Source organism: Brachionichthys hirsutus, chromosome 13 (genome assembly GCF_040956055.1).
Source record: "Brachionichthys hirsutus isolate HB-005 chromosome 13, CSIRO-AGI_Bhir_v1, whole genome shotgun sequence".
Taxonomy (NCBI): Eukaryota; Metazoa; Chordata; class Actinopteri; order Lophiiformes; family Brachionichthyidae; genus Brachionichthys; species Brachionichthys hirsutus.
The window spans coordinates 11,366,224-11,383,366 of record NC_090909.1 but is presented as its reverse complement, the minus strand read 5'-3'; the positions used below and the strand labels follow the sequence as shown (position 1 = coordinate 11,383,366).

Genomic DNA, 17,143 nt, shown 5'->3' with positions numbered 1-17,143 from the left:
AATGGAAAAGAATGATGAAAATCTACAGAAAAATAACAACAGACTATAATCTTATTGCACTTCCTAGACATTTAAAATCTTAAAACTACAATCAAAGTGTGTACCGTTCTCATCCCCCGTGGTGGGATTCTTTCCAAAATAAGCGGCGTCCACATAAAAATCTTTATTTTCATATTTGTAGAGGTAAAACTCCAGCAGGCGGTATTTGCTTCCAACAAAGAATGTCTGCAGTGAACTCTGCAGGTCCATGCATTTGTAACTCCATCTGTCGAGTAAAAACAACATTTACATGTTTGCACTTATGGTACAATCCAAACTGAAATGACTTGATTGTTTTCACTGACATGTCGGTTGTAGACAGGGATGCGATGATCCTTTTGGTTTCTGTCATGGTTTTGCCTTGGCTGTTAAGGTAAGAAAACTTCAATCCAACTTCATGCTTCATGGATCCCTTGTAAGCAAAGCAAATCTGTGGGAAACAGATTTTATTTTTTATTTTTTTGAAGAACTAGAAAAGCACTCAGAGAGCGCAGACCTCCGCCGAGCATCTCACTCCATTCCTAACTGGATTTACACCGTCCACATGGTGATCTGGATCAGCACCAAAGTGTTTGAAATTGTTCTTGGTATCTTTATATACCAACCATGAAAAGTAAAAGTGAATCAGAGTTGATGTGTATTTTTAACTGATTTTTGAATCTGTAAATGGAGTTTTCAAAGTTTAAATGCAATTTTTTTTCCTAATGTCATTCTGGATCGGATCCGGATGAAATCCAGTGGTAAAATAGATGTTCTCACCCTACATGACTGTCACATTCCATAAACATCGATCAATAATCCACTGAAATATTGAGGAACAGATTTTGAAGCTTGACTGCAATGTTAATGAAAATTTCAAAATTATCCAGAATCCAGGATCTCTTCTGGATCATCACCAATTTAAGTAATCTGTTCCTGGTAACATTGCCAACATTTCCTGGACATTTCATCCAGATACGTCTTGAAATTTTTTAGTTATCTTGCTAACAGACAGACAAACGAACGCCGGTGATTACATAACCGCCGCCTCGCCTTGGCGGAGGTTATAATGAAGAGTCAGGGAAAGATCGAAATCCTTTTACAGACAGAATGTGCAATGATTTCATGACAGAATGCGTTGTTTTAATATTTATCAAATAAACAGCATCGAGCATGCTAATATTCTAAACAAAATGAAGCTTCACTGCACTGTAGCTGCCTCCCAGATAAATTCTAAAGAAAACTAAACCAGGGTAGTTTACTACCGTGGTATTTGCTATTATACTGAACAACATTCCAGTGATTCAGCTGTTGGTCAACCAGACAGAGCTAAACAGTCCTGTCTGAGATCATTGCTCCAATTCTTTTTTTTATTTTTTTGCAAAAACTTAAATGTTGGCTTGTATGTGCCAGAAAACATATTTGCAAGGACATGCTTTGTGTATATTTTTATACTTTCAAGGACAAACAAACAAACAGCAGCTGAGACATTGCAGACATCAGACCAATGTTTGGTGTGTGATATCACAGTGCTTGGAAAGAGCTGCTCTTCTCTCTACTTAACAAACAAGCTATTTGAATCTGAAATGAGTGATGAATAATGATTTGGCAGCCTGAAAATCTGAAACTGAGAGCCCATGCAAAAAAAGACGTGTTTTACCGTGGGATGCTCATCTAATGACACTGGTCCGTACGTTCCTCCAGACACTTTTCTGAAAGTCTCCTTGAATAGAACCTCAGCGTTCTTCAGCGACCACTGGCCACAGCAAGCGTTTTTCACCAGAGTCCCTGTATTACCTTTAAACTGGAGAGTAAAATAAATCAGAAAGCAGTGAGCAGTCAACATCAGTTTACTGTGTCTGTTACGGTTCTTTAATTTTAATCACTTCCTGTTTTATTTGTAGTGTTTGTATCGTGGATTGTGCTTTCCTTTTTTCCTGTCACCATTACTTCCGCCTCGTGGAGGTAATGATAAATCCACTGACCTGAGAGTTTTTATTTTCAAAGTCATTGAAGTACTTCACGTCGGACCCTTCCTCCGGCAGGATCTCACTGGGACACTCGGCTTGAAGAAAAGCCTCCAGAACCGACTGCACCTGTTCACAAAAAACACGCAACCTGGATGTTGGTAATCTGCTTTTCTTTAGTACAGGCAGTCATTTCAGTAAGTTCAGGTCAAAAATTATCCTCCTGTCTGCTGCCTCCGGAGTCCCACAGGCAAATAAGGCCTGATTGGACTCCTTCTTCAGTTTGATGGCATCCCTCACCACCGGTGTCTACCACGAGGTTCGGGTATTACCGGCACGACAGGCACCTTACGGTCACAGCACCGATCGACCGCTTCGACAATGGATGCACAAAACATGGCCGGACTAAAAAAATCAATCATTGAACTGTGGCTTCGGGTGTCCTGGTGCCATATTGACACCCTTGAACATGGTGTTTGGTATGGACAATCAGAAGTCCTATAACAAAACACCACTCGGGTTCTGCTCATCAGGGCCATTCCTCCTCATCACTTCTTTCCAGGTTTCACTGTCATTGCCAACATGAGCGTTTAAGTCCCCCAATATAACAAGGAATCCCCAGAAAGAGCACTCTCCAGTGCCCCCTCCAAGGACTCCAAAAAGGGTGGGTACTCTGAACTGCTTTTTGGACCATAGGCACAAACAACAGTCAGGATCCACCCCGCCAAAGATGGAGGAAGGCTACCCTCTTGTCTACTGGGATTAACTCCAACATACAGGCACCGAGCCGGGGGACAACAATTATTGCCACTCCTGTCCGGCGCTTCTCACCAACGGCAACTCCAGAGTGGAAGAAAGTCCAACCGCTCTCAAGAAGAGTGGATCTGGAGTCCTTGCTGTGTGTCAAAGTGAGGCCAACTATATTCAGTCGGAACTTCTCAACCTTGTACACCAGCTCAGGCCCCTTCCCCGCCAGAGAGGTGAGGGTCCAGATCCTTAGAGCTAGCTTCTAGAACTGAGGATCGGACCGCCTTCGGCTGCCGCCCAACTCAAAATGCACCTGATGCCTTTGGTCCCTCACATGGGCCGCCATTGTGCGCCACCCCCAGGCGTGGTGCCAGGGAGTGGCGCCGGTGAGCCCCGTCCGTGTGAGGGAAACTCTGGACCAAGTATTTTCTTCATCAAAAGGGTTTCGTGAGCTACCCTTTGTCTGGTTCCTCCCCTAGGACCTGTTTGTCATGGGTAACCCTACCAGGGACACGAAGCCCCTGACAACTGACCTCCTAGGATCATTGGGACACGAAAACCCCTCCACCATGATAAGGTGGCAACTCAGGGGGGAAAAATGATCCTCCTTCATTTGAAAATGAAGTAGTTTATTTGATCCACATTCCAGCCAGATATTCTTTGCAGAAGCTACAGATTTCAACCTTGTTACACAACAGACCTCAGACTCATTGGCATTGACAGGGATGGGCTTTGTGGTAACCCCCTCCCAGCGCAGAGTGAAGGTCTCCATGTTGCTTCTCCCCTTTGTCACTTCAGTAATGGTAATGCTAAGGTCAGTGCCAAAAACCTCATAGCCAAGAGGTGAGAAATCTCCTGTATTCCAGAAAAAGAGAGGTGATTGATTAATTGGCTGTGTTGAATTTATAAATACAAGCACACGTACACATACGATTTATACTGCATATGAATTTAACAACCACACACGTCAACTGAAGAGCAACCAGCTTTCTTCATACCTCTGCCAGAAATAAATGTGATGGTGTAGTGAGATTCTTTGCCATCGTCCTGTTTGGTGACCTGGACCGTGTCCGGTTTAATGGACCAAAGCTGGTTCAAGGCACCTTCTACCACCTCCGCCGAAGCACCCACTGGAATCATTCCTAGAGATCATAGAGGCAAATGTCACGAACAAAGTTAGATGCTCCATTCTATAGCATCATCTATGCTTCTATTGGGATCATAGCAGCAGGTTTAGGATTTGAATGTACAACACGTTACCAGTATGGGCTGTTTGTTGGATCAGTCTGAAGTAAGTACTCCCACAGAGATGGCTGGAACAGTTGCTGCGGACGGTGACCCTCTGCACCTCATTGACTGCCATGGCATTGCTGGGCCACGATCTGAATTTTAAAACCTGTTTAATGGTGAGAGTGAGTGAAAGCAAGGTCCAAAAGTGCTGTCAATAGAACACCGAAACAACAGGCAGGATAAGAGGACGTCACAGTTTTGTTCTTGCAAACCACTTTTTCATTTTTGTAGCCCTTTTAGTGCTAAATTATTGAAACAATTGATAGCTAAAGATGAAGGAGAAGAGAACGACAGCGAGAGGGCCATCACTGGTCGCATCTCAGAATGCTATTACCTCAAAGACTATCAGTCGACATGATCACGTTGGGGAGTTTACCTCCTGCCTTTCAGTTCAGTTCAGTTTTTATCTTTACCAATAAGATATTTTATTTAAACAATTTTGCCTTTAGTAGATATAACAGCTTGAGAGAATTATGAAAGGAATTAGGGAGATTGAATAACCCTAATCTGACAGGGATTCAAACCCGTGGTGCTGTGGGTCCATGAGGTTACATGCTATCTTCACAACAAATTTTCACAAATATTGACCACAGCATTTTCTTATAAGTCACAGTTATAAAAATACACTGATAAAACTGTTGCCAGAATGCGCGTACGAGGAGAGTTAACGAGGCAATGGCGTTGCATCCAGAGAATAAAAAAGGCTCCGCGTAAACTTATCGAGCTGTCATTATTTATAAAAGAACCCAACACAACATGGTGTCAGAAGTTGGTGTGCTTTCTAGAGGTGGAAAAGTCAGCCTGCAACCAGCTAGCGACAATGCAAGAGCCATCCCAGGAAGCGAGAACAGCAGCAGCTCGAGTGGCTGCACCGACAAGTCCAGTAATGGCGGTGGCTACCTCAGCGGCTACATTCACCATCAAACCACCGGAGTCTTTCAACTTTGCAAAACCCCAAGAATGGGAAAGTGGATCAGAAGTTTTGAGCGTTTCAGACTGGCAAGTAACCTGAACAACTCATCTGAAGCAAATCAAGTAAACACTCTGGTTTATTGCATGAGAGATGAGGCTGATTACGTGCTCAGAGGGGTTGAGCTAACGAGTGTGCAGCGCCAGCAATACGATGCAGTCAAAACAGCTTTTGATAGACATTTTGTCCTAAGAAAGAATGTGATTTATGAATGGGCAAAATTCAACAAGAGTATTAGGGTTTCCACAGAGACCATCATATACTGTGACAGGAGCGCTACTGAAAATATTTACGTAGTCTGAAGCCTGCATGTGGCACTACTGAGTAGAACAGCATCTGTAAGACTGAAACTAATTGCCAGAGTTGACTCTATAGACCAGTGGTTCTCAAATGGTGGGGCGCGGTGCAATGTCAGGGGCCTGTGACCGTGGAGAAAATGTATTTTTTGCCTTACGAGATTAAAGTGTAATTGCACATCCACTCCAGTAGTTGGCAGTGGAGCCCTGATTGTCAGAGTGCGCGCAGGGATATTAGCAGAAGAAGAGCAGTTGTAAACAAACAATCTACAGTGGGAGAAGAAGAAAGATCTGACTTCCTCATTTTGCTAAAAGCAAGTTCAAATTAACTAAAGAAAATCAATCAATATATATATAAAACAAAAAAAGGAGGTTAAAAAGATAAAAAGGAAAAGATACACGGAAAAACCCAGCAAAAAAACTGAGAAAAAGAAAGAAATAAAATAGATAAAATAAAATAAAGTAAAATAAAAACAATTTAAAAAATAAAAACAAGAACAAAGATCATACAAACTACAAATTAATTTCAGAATACTATACATGCCTGGACAGAATATACTTCACCAAATTAGACTTAAACATTGTGTACATAGATAATAGTTTTAACAACTTGTCTAAGGAGTTCAAAAGTTGGGGACCACTTAATTTGATAAAGAATTTATGACTCGATGTATGACAGAGCGGTAAATTAAATTTTTTCTGACCTCTTACTGAATATGAGTGGATAATGTTTAGTACACCGATGAGATAGCATAGTGTAAAGATTCTGAATTTACGCAGTTATTTTTCAAAAAAACAATAGTACAATCCTACATATTAGCTCTATGTGTCTCAGAGACAGTGAAAAAGGTGTACCCTAAGTTATGTGAGGGACTTGGGCTCATTCAAAAACCTTACACACTAAAACGGAAACCTGATGCCAAGCCCTTTTCACTCAAGGTGCCAAGGCGTGTCCCACTGCTGCTTATGGGCAAAGTTAAAAATGAGAGAATGGAAGAGTTGGGGGTTGTCAGTCGAGTTGATGAGCCAACAGATTGGTGCTGTGGCATGGTGGTAGCACCCAAAAAGGACAAAAAACAGGTCTGTATCTGTGTGGACATACCACCTTTAAATGAGTCAGTGTGTTGTGAAAGATACATCCTCCCCTCTGTGGACCAAATGCAAGGCATGCTCACTGGTGCAGTATTTTTCAAAGCTTGATGCAAACAAGGGTTTTTGGCAAATACCACTGTCTAAAGAGTCAGCCCTCCTCAACACATTCATTACGCAATTTGGGCGATACCACTTAAACCGTTTGCCATTAGGTATTTCCAGTGCACCTGAACAAAATATGATGGTTACGGAGGTTACAGCGGGTCTCGAAGGAGTTGTCTGTCACAAAGACGATGTCCTGGCCTGGGGATCCACCAGGGAGCAGCATGACACGAGAGTTCACCCAGTCCTCGAGTGAGTGGAGAAAGCTGGCATTCAGCGCTACTGAAAAGATTTACGTAGTCCGAAGCCTGCATGTGGCACTACTGAGTAGAACAGCATCTGTGAGACTGAAACTAATTGCCAGAGTTGACTCTATAGACCAGTTGTTCTCAAATGGTGGGGCGCAACCCCCAAGGGGGGCGCGGTGCGATGTCAGGGGGGGGGGGGGGCGCCTGTGACCGTGGAGAAAATGCTTTTTTTGCCTTACAAGATTAAAGTGTAATTGCACATCCACTCCAGTAGTTGGCAGTGGCGCCCTGATTGTCAGAGTGACATTTTGACACATTACACTCAACATGTCAAAATGTGACATGTTTAGTGTAGTTTAGTTTAGTATTCATGTGCTACAGCTTTATGATCCAAATAAACCACCACAAACCACAGAAAATCTCTGCAGATGCCTCTTCATACGGGCTGGGAGCTGTCATTCTACAGAAAGAGGGTGATGTGTGGTCACCAGTCGCTTACACTTCCCGATCACTGACGCCTACAGAGCAGTGCTACGCGCAGCTGGAAAGGGAAGCGCTGGCTCTCACCTGGGCTTGCTAAAATCCCTGCTAAAATGAGAAATGATGTATTGGACAAAATACACGAGGGTCACCAGCGTGTGGTTAAATGAAGAGAGTGCGCCCGACAATCAGTTGGGTGGCCAGGTTTAGGCAACCAAATCAGTAAACTTGTACACAACTGCAGACAGTGCATTCAGGAAAGAGTCAGTGTGAGAGCCCCTTTAATGTCCACTGATTTACCAGGCAGACCATGGCAGAAGTTAGGAGCTGATTTGTTCACTCTAAAACACAAAAACTATCTGTTACTAGGGGACTACTTATCTAGATATATAGAGATTGCCCAGCTCAGACCAACTCGCACTGCCGATGTCATTGTGCATTTGAAGTCCATTTTTGCACGTCATGGAATACCAGAGCTACTGATCACAGACAACGGCCCACAGTTTGCATGTCAGGAAATTAGAGATTTTGCAAAAGATTACCGTTTTGAGCATGTGACCAGTAGCCCCCGATAACCCCAAAGCAATGGGGAGGCGGAGAGAGCTGTCCAAACAGTTGATAACCCACTCAAGAAAGCCAATGATCCATACCGGCACTATTTGCCTACAAGACCACAGCGCTGGCGAATGGCTACAGCCCAGCAAAACTTCTCACGGGGCGTAGGCTGCGTACCACCTTGCCGATATTTCCAGAGGCCTTGCAGCCAAGCGTTCCAAATCTGCAACAATTACGTAATGCGGAGAACGAAGGAGGAAGGAAAGAAAGATGAGGCAAATGGAATGTTTCAACAAAAGGCACAGAACAAGAGATTTAGATAAACTGATACCGGGACAGTCTGTTTGGATTACAGATACAAAAGCACAAGGCACTGTGACATCTGCCCACTCAACTCCACGGTCATCAGTGGCCACAAGGGACAATCAGACGGAACCGCAGGTGTAGGGAATTTTTATGGCAGGTGGAGGCCGTTGTATACTATGTATACGGCGGTTATGATTGAGTGTATTGACAGAGCGGTGGGGGAGGCCATGCCCCCGCCGACCGCCTGAGGGCGGGTCCAGATCCTTAGAGCTAGAAGCTAGCTCTAAGGATCTGGACCCTCACCTCTCTGGCGGGGAAGGGGCCTGAGCTGGTGTACAAGGTTGAGAATGCCCCCGCCTGAGGGAATGCCTGAGACGTGGCGTTCATGTTCCCACCGGTTCTGAGGATGACGGAGAAGAACATCATCTATAGTTTGGGTTTGCATGCTACATGACACACTGTTGCTAAAGCTAACACATGGTGACTGTGTGCAGGGAGAGGTAATGATAATTGTGTTTAGTTTTCTTGTGGGGATTCTAGATCTCTGTCTTAAGGGGTTGTTAGCGTCCATTATGGGTGCCGTAGGTGAGGCTAGCTCACTCACAAGGCTAGGCCTTGAAAATGTTTCGATTTTTCCACTTTGTTGCACGACACGCCTTTGCGCCGGTCTGTGAGTTCAAGCTGAGTTCCCTGGGATGGATGTTCACGTGTCCTGGAAGTAACATCAAGCTCCCGAGAGGGGGGGGGGGGGGGGGGGGGGGGCTTCCAGGCTGTGACAACACGCTGCTTTTCCATCCGCTGGACGGGGACACTCATAGATTGGTTGCGGGGTGCTCATATAGCTTGCACCATACATTGGTTTATGGAGTGACCCAGTTGGGTCACTCCAGCAGGGGAAGTTGTAGGGAATTTCCGTATTTAGATGGGATTCCACAAAGTAATTACATGCCGACACCACTGGGAACGCACTACATTTAGTTTGTTATTTTAATGACTGATTTCAATTGAACGCATCACAACAGTGGTGTCATACAACACAGATAAACATGGGCTTAGATTGGCTGGGGCGGGACCCCCACCTGGAGGGGGCCGGACTCATGGACATTGAAAGACGCGGACGCAGAGGGCAGCCCTTTGTTCGGACCTGAGACTCACACACGGAGCAGGATCGAACCTCAGCGCTGATATCTGAACCAACTTGTATTGATCTGCATATTATATAAATATCTTAATCATGACCCAAATCCTCTTTATTGACCACGCACCCACACGGAGAAGAAGAGCCGGGGAGGGTTAAGGAAAACCCTAACACAGTCATCTCATACCAAAAGGCAAGTCAAATGAAAAGAACACTCCTACAGCAACTGTCTTTGAGTTTAAACCACAACAAACACCAGGTGTTGTTAGAACCTGGTCTGGCAGAGAAGTGATCAAACCAAAGAGACTGGATCTGTAGAAGACATGCATTAATGTTTCCATAGCAGAGTTTGAGTTCTGATGGGTATTGTGTTTACAGCTAAAGGGGGTCAACATAACTTCAGTAAGGGGGCTGTGGTGTTATCCAGAATAATATGTGTTATGAGAGGGCAGGGGAGGCCTGTTGTTGCCCAAGTACGAGGAGAGTTAACGAGGCAATGGCATTGCAGAAGAATAAAAGAGGCTCCGTGTAAACTTAACAAGCTGTTATTATTTATAAAAGAACCCAACACAACGACCTTGAGTTTTAGTTTGCTAGTTAGTGAGTTTCTGCCTTATGTGTCACGTTTGGATTTCTATGCCCTGTTTTATTTTCTCCACCATTGTGATTGTCAATTAACTTTAGCTGTCCTTAATCAGCCCTCCGTTTATTCAGGCTATATCTAGGTGTTTAATGCTTTCTGACTTTCTTGAAAACAATTTCCACCATTGTCCAGTCTTTGCACTAAGCTATTGTAACAGGCTCGTGGCTTTACCTTCATGTTTAGTACACAGATGAGATAGCAGTGTAAAAATTCTGAATTTACGCAGTTATTTTTCAAAAAAACAATAGTACAATCTGACATACTAGCTCTATGTGTCTCTAATATGTGAGCTGCTTACCTGTTCCTCGTTGAACACGTCATATTTGGCTATGATTTTCTGAACCTCATTGACAGCATCATCCGTCTGATCTTCTGTAAAGGAACTCTCCTCTTTGAACAATGAAATACTAAAATTAGCGTAATGTCTTGAAGATCCTTGAAAAAGCACTTCCATGTAGTAGCTTTAGGGAAAAAAAGAGATTTTTAAGTTTGTTTCAAAGGATGAAAATGGTATCAAATTAATTGCTGATTTGATGTTTCATAATCTTTCTGTACTCACTAGTTTCCTTCTTTAAGAGCCATTACTGGAGACTTTTGAGATTGCATTGATGTGATAGTCCTGACAAAATTTTGCTGGGAAGCAACTTTAACCTGAAGATTGTAGAATTTCTTTTGAAAAAGCTGATCACAAATACATGTATATGAAATATAGCATTGTAATGTATATTTCGTACTCTCAGATGACACAAAACATATTCAAACCTTGTCTGCTGGGCAGCTGGAATTGCTGAGGTAGAGCGCACATCTGTAATCGCATTGGATGTACATCGTGTAGTTAGCGCTAACGGCAGGAACAAAGAAGCCTCGGGAACGTGAAGTGGAAAAATCCATCTCAGGATGGTTTCCTGGCAAGGAGCCAATCCACTGTTGCCAATATCCAACTGTGTTTTCATTGTAGTTGAAAATCTCTTCCAGGTTTGAAGGCTGTGTATTGTTCCAGATCTCCATCTTCATGCCTCTTCCACCTGGGTTTAAAACGGAAATAAAGTGACTCGCCATAACACAATCTACTGCACTTTCATCTTGTCCTGTGAGGGGTCACAACAGCAAATGAATGTTCCCCACTTCACCCTGTCCTTTTCATCTTCCTCCCCAACACCAGCCACTCTCATGTCCTCCCTCACTACGTCCATGTATCTTCTCCTGGGTCGTCCTCTAGCCCTGTTCCCTGGCAGTTCCATCCTCAGCATCCTTCTACCGATATAGTCCCTGTCTCTCCTCTGGACATGTCCAACCCATCAAAGTCTGGCCTCTCTGATTTTATCACCAAAACATGTAGCCTTCAATGTCCCTCTTATTGTCTCATTCCTAATCTTCAACTCTGCACTGTTGAACCTAGGTACCTGAAGTCCTCTACCTTCTTTACGTCTATTCCTTGTAACCTGACCGTTCCCCCTGGGACCTTCTCATTTACACACATGTACTCTGTTTTACTCCTGCTCACCTTCATTCCTCTCTTTTCTAGAGCAGACCTCCATTTCTCTAGATACTCCTCTCACTGCAGATCACAATGTCATCTGCAAACATCATATTCCAAGGAGCGTCCTGTCTTACCTCATCTGTTAGTCTATCCATCACCATGGCAAACAAAAAGGGGCTCAGAGCTGATCCCTGGTGCATCCCACCTCTACACTAAACACCCCTGTTACTCCTACTGCACACTTCACTTCTGTCGTACAACTGTCAAACATGTCCTGAACTACTCTGACATACTTCCCTGCCACTCCAGACTTCCTCATGCAGTACCACAGTTCCTCTCGTCACCCTGTCATAGGCTTTCTCGAGATCTACGAAGACACAATGCAGCTCCTTCTGACCTTCCCTGTACTTCTCCATTGCGAGCCTCAACACAAACATTGCGTCTGTCGTACTCTTCCTTGGCATAAAGCCATACTGATGCTGACAAATACTTACTTCTGTGCTTAGTCTAGTTTAAATCACCTTTTTCCCATAACTTCATCGTAGGACTCATTAGCTTTATCCCCATATAGTTTCCACAACTCTGCATGTCTCCCTTCTTCTTGAAAATGGGCACCAGCACACTTCTCCTCCATTTCTCTGGCATCTTCTTTCCAGAGGATTGTATTAAACAATCCCATTAAAAACTCTACAGCTACCTCTCCTAGACACTTCCACACCTCCAGAGGTATGTCATCCAGACCAACTGCCTTCCCATTCTTCATCCTCCTCATTGCCGTTCTAACTTCACTCATTCTAATTTTTGTCACTTCCTGGTCCAGGTGCCTCGACTACCCTTTGTTCGCTCTCATTTTCCTCATTCATTAATTACTCTAAATACTTCTTCCATCTTCCTAGCACACTACTGGCCTCTGTCAACACCTTCATCTCTACTCTTCATCACTCTAACATGCTGAACATCCTTTCTGTCTCTGTCTCTCTGTCTGTCCAGCCTGTCCAGATCCTTCTCTCCCTCTTTACTATCTAACCTGCATACAGGTAATCATATGCCCTCTGTTTGGCCTTTGCCTTGCATCTCATCTCCCTGTACTCCTGTTTACTCTCTTCTGTCCTCTCAATGTCCCACTTCTTCTTAGCTAACCTCTTTTCCTGTATACACTTCTGCACTTCCTGGGTCCACCACCAGGTCTCTTTATCTCCTTTTCCTTTCCTCGCAGTCCTCTCCTACCTGTCTCCCTGATCACCTTAGCTGTTGCATTCCAGTCTTCTGGAAGCCACTCTTGTCCACCAAAAGCCTGTCTCACCTCTTCCAAGAAAGCCACACAATTTTATTTTTAGCCTCCACCACCTTACAGTCACCAACTTCCTTTAAACTACTCCATCTACACAAGATGTCGTCCACTTGTGTGCTCCTTCTTCCACTCTTGTAGGTCACCCTATGTTCTAGTCTTTTCCAGAAATAAGTGTTAACTACATGTCCATCTTTATGGCAAAGTCCACCACCATCTGTCCTTCTAGGTTCCTGTCCTGAATACCAAACTTGCCCATGATTTCTTCATCTCCTCTATTTCCTTCACCAACATGCCCATTGAGGTCTGATCCAATCACGACTCTTTCACTGCTGGGGATGTTCTGAACCTCTTCATCTAAGTAACTCCAGAACTTCTCCTTCTCCTCTAACTCACCTCCTACCTGTGGAGCATACCCACTAACTATATTCAACATGACACCCTCAATCTCCAGCTTCCCCCCCCCCCCATCCCTTTTTCCATCTCCTTCGTTATAAAACAACTTGAATCCTGCTCCTCAGCTTCTAGCCTTGCTTCCTTTCCCCCTGATCTCCTGGACACACAACACATCAACCTTTCTCTTCATCATCATGTCCACCAGCTCTCTTGCTTTTCCCATCATCTTCCTAACATTCCAAGTCTCTACTCTCAGTCCTAAACTCTTCCATTCCTTCTTCAGGCACCCGTCTTCCTCCTTTTCTTTGTCTCTGTCTTTGACCCACATTCATCCAATTTCCAGTAGCATCCTGTGGGTTACCAACACTGCTTGCGGTCGTTGTTAACCCGGTCCTTGACTGATACTGTATGAGGTTCTTATTTACATTTATTTGCCTAATTTCTTGTGGTAAATCTTTACACCGAATGCCATTCCTGACGCAACTCTTTGCATTTATCCGTGCTTGAGACCGGCACATGGGAGAAACTAGTAATTCTACGTTAGATCCTGCTAACCGTACTACCAATACTACTCATGAGGCTGCATTCGCTAGCACACAACCAAATGCCAAAATGAAACCTCATCAAATCTCTCAGGCAAAAATTCTGGATATAAACTGGTTCCAGCTTAATTTCTTCAACACCTGCAATATTAGATTTAACATATTTGGTTCTTAGACTAGTCTAAAGAAGACATTATTAAGATCCATCCATTCATTTTCTCATAGATGAGATGACTTCAATCATTTCGTCTAAGGCTGCTTCATCTGGCATGTTTAAAATATTCAGATGTTAATTGAAAATGTGGTCAAGACATTCATTATGAAATCGGCAAAGCATTTTGAAACAAACAAACCAACGCTGGTGAACACATAACCTCTGCCTCGGCTGGGGGAATTACAATATTCACCAGCCAAATCACTAATAAAGCACCATATTGGTGTAAATAAATACACATTCAAGGAATTAATCTTCTAAAATGCTACACACTTTAAATAAATTTGCTTAAATCACTTGGAGAGGTCTTCTTTGTCTTGGAATTACATGAAAACATAGAATCCACTTATCTGTTCTGACAGATCTTTTGTTTTTTTTCTTCATTTTCTAACCGCTTATTCCGCTATCGGGTCGCGGGCCAAGCTGGAGCCAATCCCAGCAGTCAATGGGCGAGAGGCAGGGGACACCCTGGACAAGCCGCCAGTTCATCGCAGACAGATCTTTTGTGTGAAGTATAATCTCAAAGATTCTTACTCACGATCAGCCAACAGATTATCTCGCACACAGGCTTTGTTGTCATGAGCAGTGGCAAGAGATTTTTTTAGCAGTAATCAACATGTCAACTGCTTTGACATGTGATTTCAGATAGTGACAAAGCCCATAATGCAGGAGTGGGATGGATGAACACAGAAATGCATGAAATCAGATGAATCCAAAGGCAGAAGAAGAAAAGCTGTGTTGTTACCTGGATAGCATGTCCGGTTGTCACTCTTCATATTGTATTTGGGAGTTCTACATGTAATTCTGCCATCAGACACACTCTGGATTTCACAAGGGAGGCCTGAATAAAGACATTGAAGAGGGACATCCAGCCTCGGAAACACAAAGGATTAAGTTAACTGCAAGGGCAACATTCACTCATTATCGACTGCCCTTAGAAACAGACAGGTGAGGGCTGCTGGAATTACAGAAGTTAATTTATTACAATAAAAGCAAAGTTGTATACCTTTCTGGGGGGGGGGGGGGGGGGGTTTAAGTACTTTTTTTTTCTCTCAAGTGAAATAATGACTGCTGATAAAATAACAACTTAAAGGATAAAATGAGCAGATTAATTATTGGTTAATGTCTAATATTAACATAACATTTACCGTATTTTCACGACCTTATGGCGCACCTGCTGATTCGCCGCAGTCTCATTAACAGCTGATTTTTCGGTATTTCAAACATACAAAGGGCGCGCGGATCAAAAGGCGCCGGCATGATAGGTGCGCAAAATAAAGCAGGAGCAAAACTGAGCTTGGTACTCACATCTTTAATCGTCATCAATCAAACAAGCATACTGGTGCGCGTTTTAAGAAATAGAGCCGGAGCAAAACAGAGTCATTAATCAAACCCATCAAAGTCCTCATCCTCTGTTTCTGTAGTGAACAGCAGCGCTAGATCTCCGTCAAACATGCCGGCCTCTTTCTTCACTGTCAGTCACTTTCCGTGCGGCGGCGTCGGCGCCTCGGAAATGAAGCGAACAACAATGCTAGCAGACAGTTAGCCGAAGCAGCTACAATCCAGTCAAACTGTGGCGCTGCACTGCCTTCCACTCTGAGTGGAACTGTGTTCTCCTTCTGTCGTCCAGCGCTCCCACGCAGCCCGCAGTTTAACGTTGAACGGCTGGAGTTCTTTGGTTAATCCACCGGGGATGACGATGTTAAGCTAGCTTGCTAGTTAGCCCGTTAGCGCGTTAGCGCGTTAGCTTGCTTCACTCCGGTCTAGACCGTATCGGTGAGATCGGCCCGCACGGAGTCGCAGATCTCAGGAGCCGAGTTGTTGCAGGTCTTCTTCTTGCTTCCTCCTCTTCCTCCATTGATCCATTAATGCTGGATTCTCTCCCCGCTGCTCTATTCCCGTGTTCTGCTGCGGGACCGGCAGCCACTTCCGTCAACACGCCATAATAGTTTACTGTGGTGGAGCGCGTCGCGTATCACTCCCCCAGGCGCCTGACTGAGTCCGCCTTACAACAACAAATAGGCCGCGCGGACCAATGGACGCGCTGCACATTTTGAAAAAAATCTAAGACTTTTAGGTGCGTCCTATGGGTGTGAAAATACGGTAATTCAATTATCTATGCTTATATGAGATATTTTAGGATTCTGTCCAACATTAAAAAGAAAACTTGCTCTTTAAGTCTACAGGATGCAGTAAAATGAAAGATGTCGGCCACTGTCTGTTGCGTTTCGTAGCCTTCAGAAGATTTAGTTTGCCATGCAATAACTCATGTTCATCTTTGTGTGTTTATCACAAAGAATGAAACGCAACACATTCCTTTGTGAAAACACCACAAAACTCTTATTTATATGAAAGTGAACAAAACTGTAGCTCCAAGTTTCCATTGTGACGGTGGAGATTACCTCCAACAAGAACACGTGGTGATTGATGAGTTTGGTCATCCAAGAAACGCCCATGGACTGTCAATAAAGTGCCACCCATGAGACTGCCCTTGGATGGGGAGACACCGGTCACCTCTGTATTAGAGACATAAATAAGTAGATAAGATGGATATGGCATGCCGTTCAGGAACTTATTATATATATATATCAAAAGTGAGGTCTGAGAATATGGACCGAACTCTGGAATATATATATGAAAAGTCTGAGAATATGGACCGAACTCTGGAATATATACCGTATTTTCCGGATTATAAATCGCGGTTTTTTTCATAGTTTGGTCGGGGGTGCAACTTATAAATCGGAGCGACTTATATATGCTTTTTTTTTACAAAATCTGTGAGCGCAGAGACAGTAGCCTACACATTTCTATAACAGGTGTTACAGGGAACTCTGTGACCTGTCAGAATCTGTCGCGGTTTCTGGAGGTTCAGAGTTATCTGTCACACCTGTTATCTAAAAACACCAATTAGAAGGGCTGATTGAAAATGGCGCCGAAAAGAAAGTCATATTCCGCGGCTTACAAGCTTCAGATAGTGAAATATGGAGCCGAAAACGGCAATCGAGCAGCAGAAAGAAAGTTTGGAGTGAGCAAAAAACTTGTAAGGGACTGGCGAAAAGCGGAGGTTACGCTTACTGAAATGAAGAAAACAAAGAAAGCTCCATCCCCATGTGGGATGTGTTTATTACGACGGAGAGAAACAAGAAAGCTAACTGCGAGATTGTAGCACGTTAGCAGCTATGCTGCGGACTGTTACAGTTGGTTGTTTAAAATTACTGAATAAATTATTTTATGTTATCTTTTGTTGAGTTGTATTATTTTATTATTTTTTAATCCTGCGTCTGACAAATAACACAAAGTATGAAAAACTAAAACTAATAAAAACTAAATTAAACGAATAAAAACAAAACTAAAACTAATAAAAACTAACA

At 43.6% G+C, this 17,143-nt stretch overlaps 1 protein-coding gene across 1 annotated transcript in view; it reads right to left on the bottom strand.

Moving 5' to 3' along the window:
- Positions 1–17,143, bottom strand: part of pkhd1l1.1 (PKHD1 like 1, tandem duplicate 1) — a 49,819-nt gene that overhangs the window by 24,687 nt on the left and 7,989 nt on the right. The window contains exons 11-19 of the mRNA XM_068747630.1: positions 16,175–16,288; positions 10,679–10,877; positions 10,151–10,313; positions 3,993–4,128; positions 3,731–3,874; positions 3,433–3,587; positions 2,004–2,114; positions 1,713–1,822; positions 105–265 (exon numbers count right to left, since the gene is read on the bottom strand). Coding sequence (XP_068603731.1) covers positions 105–265; positions 1,713–1,822; positions 2,004–2,114; positions 3,433–3,587; positions 3,731–3,874; positions 3,993–4,128; positions 10,151–10,313; positions 10,679–10,877; positions 16,175–16,288 — 1,293 coding nt within the window. The remainder of the gene's footprint in view (positions 1–104; positions 266–1,712; positions 1,823–2,003; positions 2,115–3,432; positions 3,588–3,730; positions 3,875–3,992; positions 4,129–10,150; positions 10,314–10,678; positions 10,878–16,174; positions 16,289–17,143) is intronic.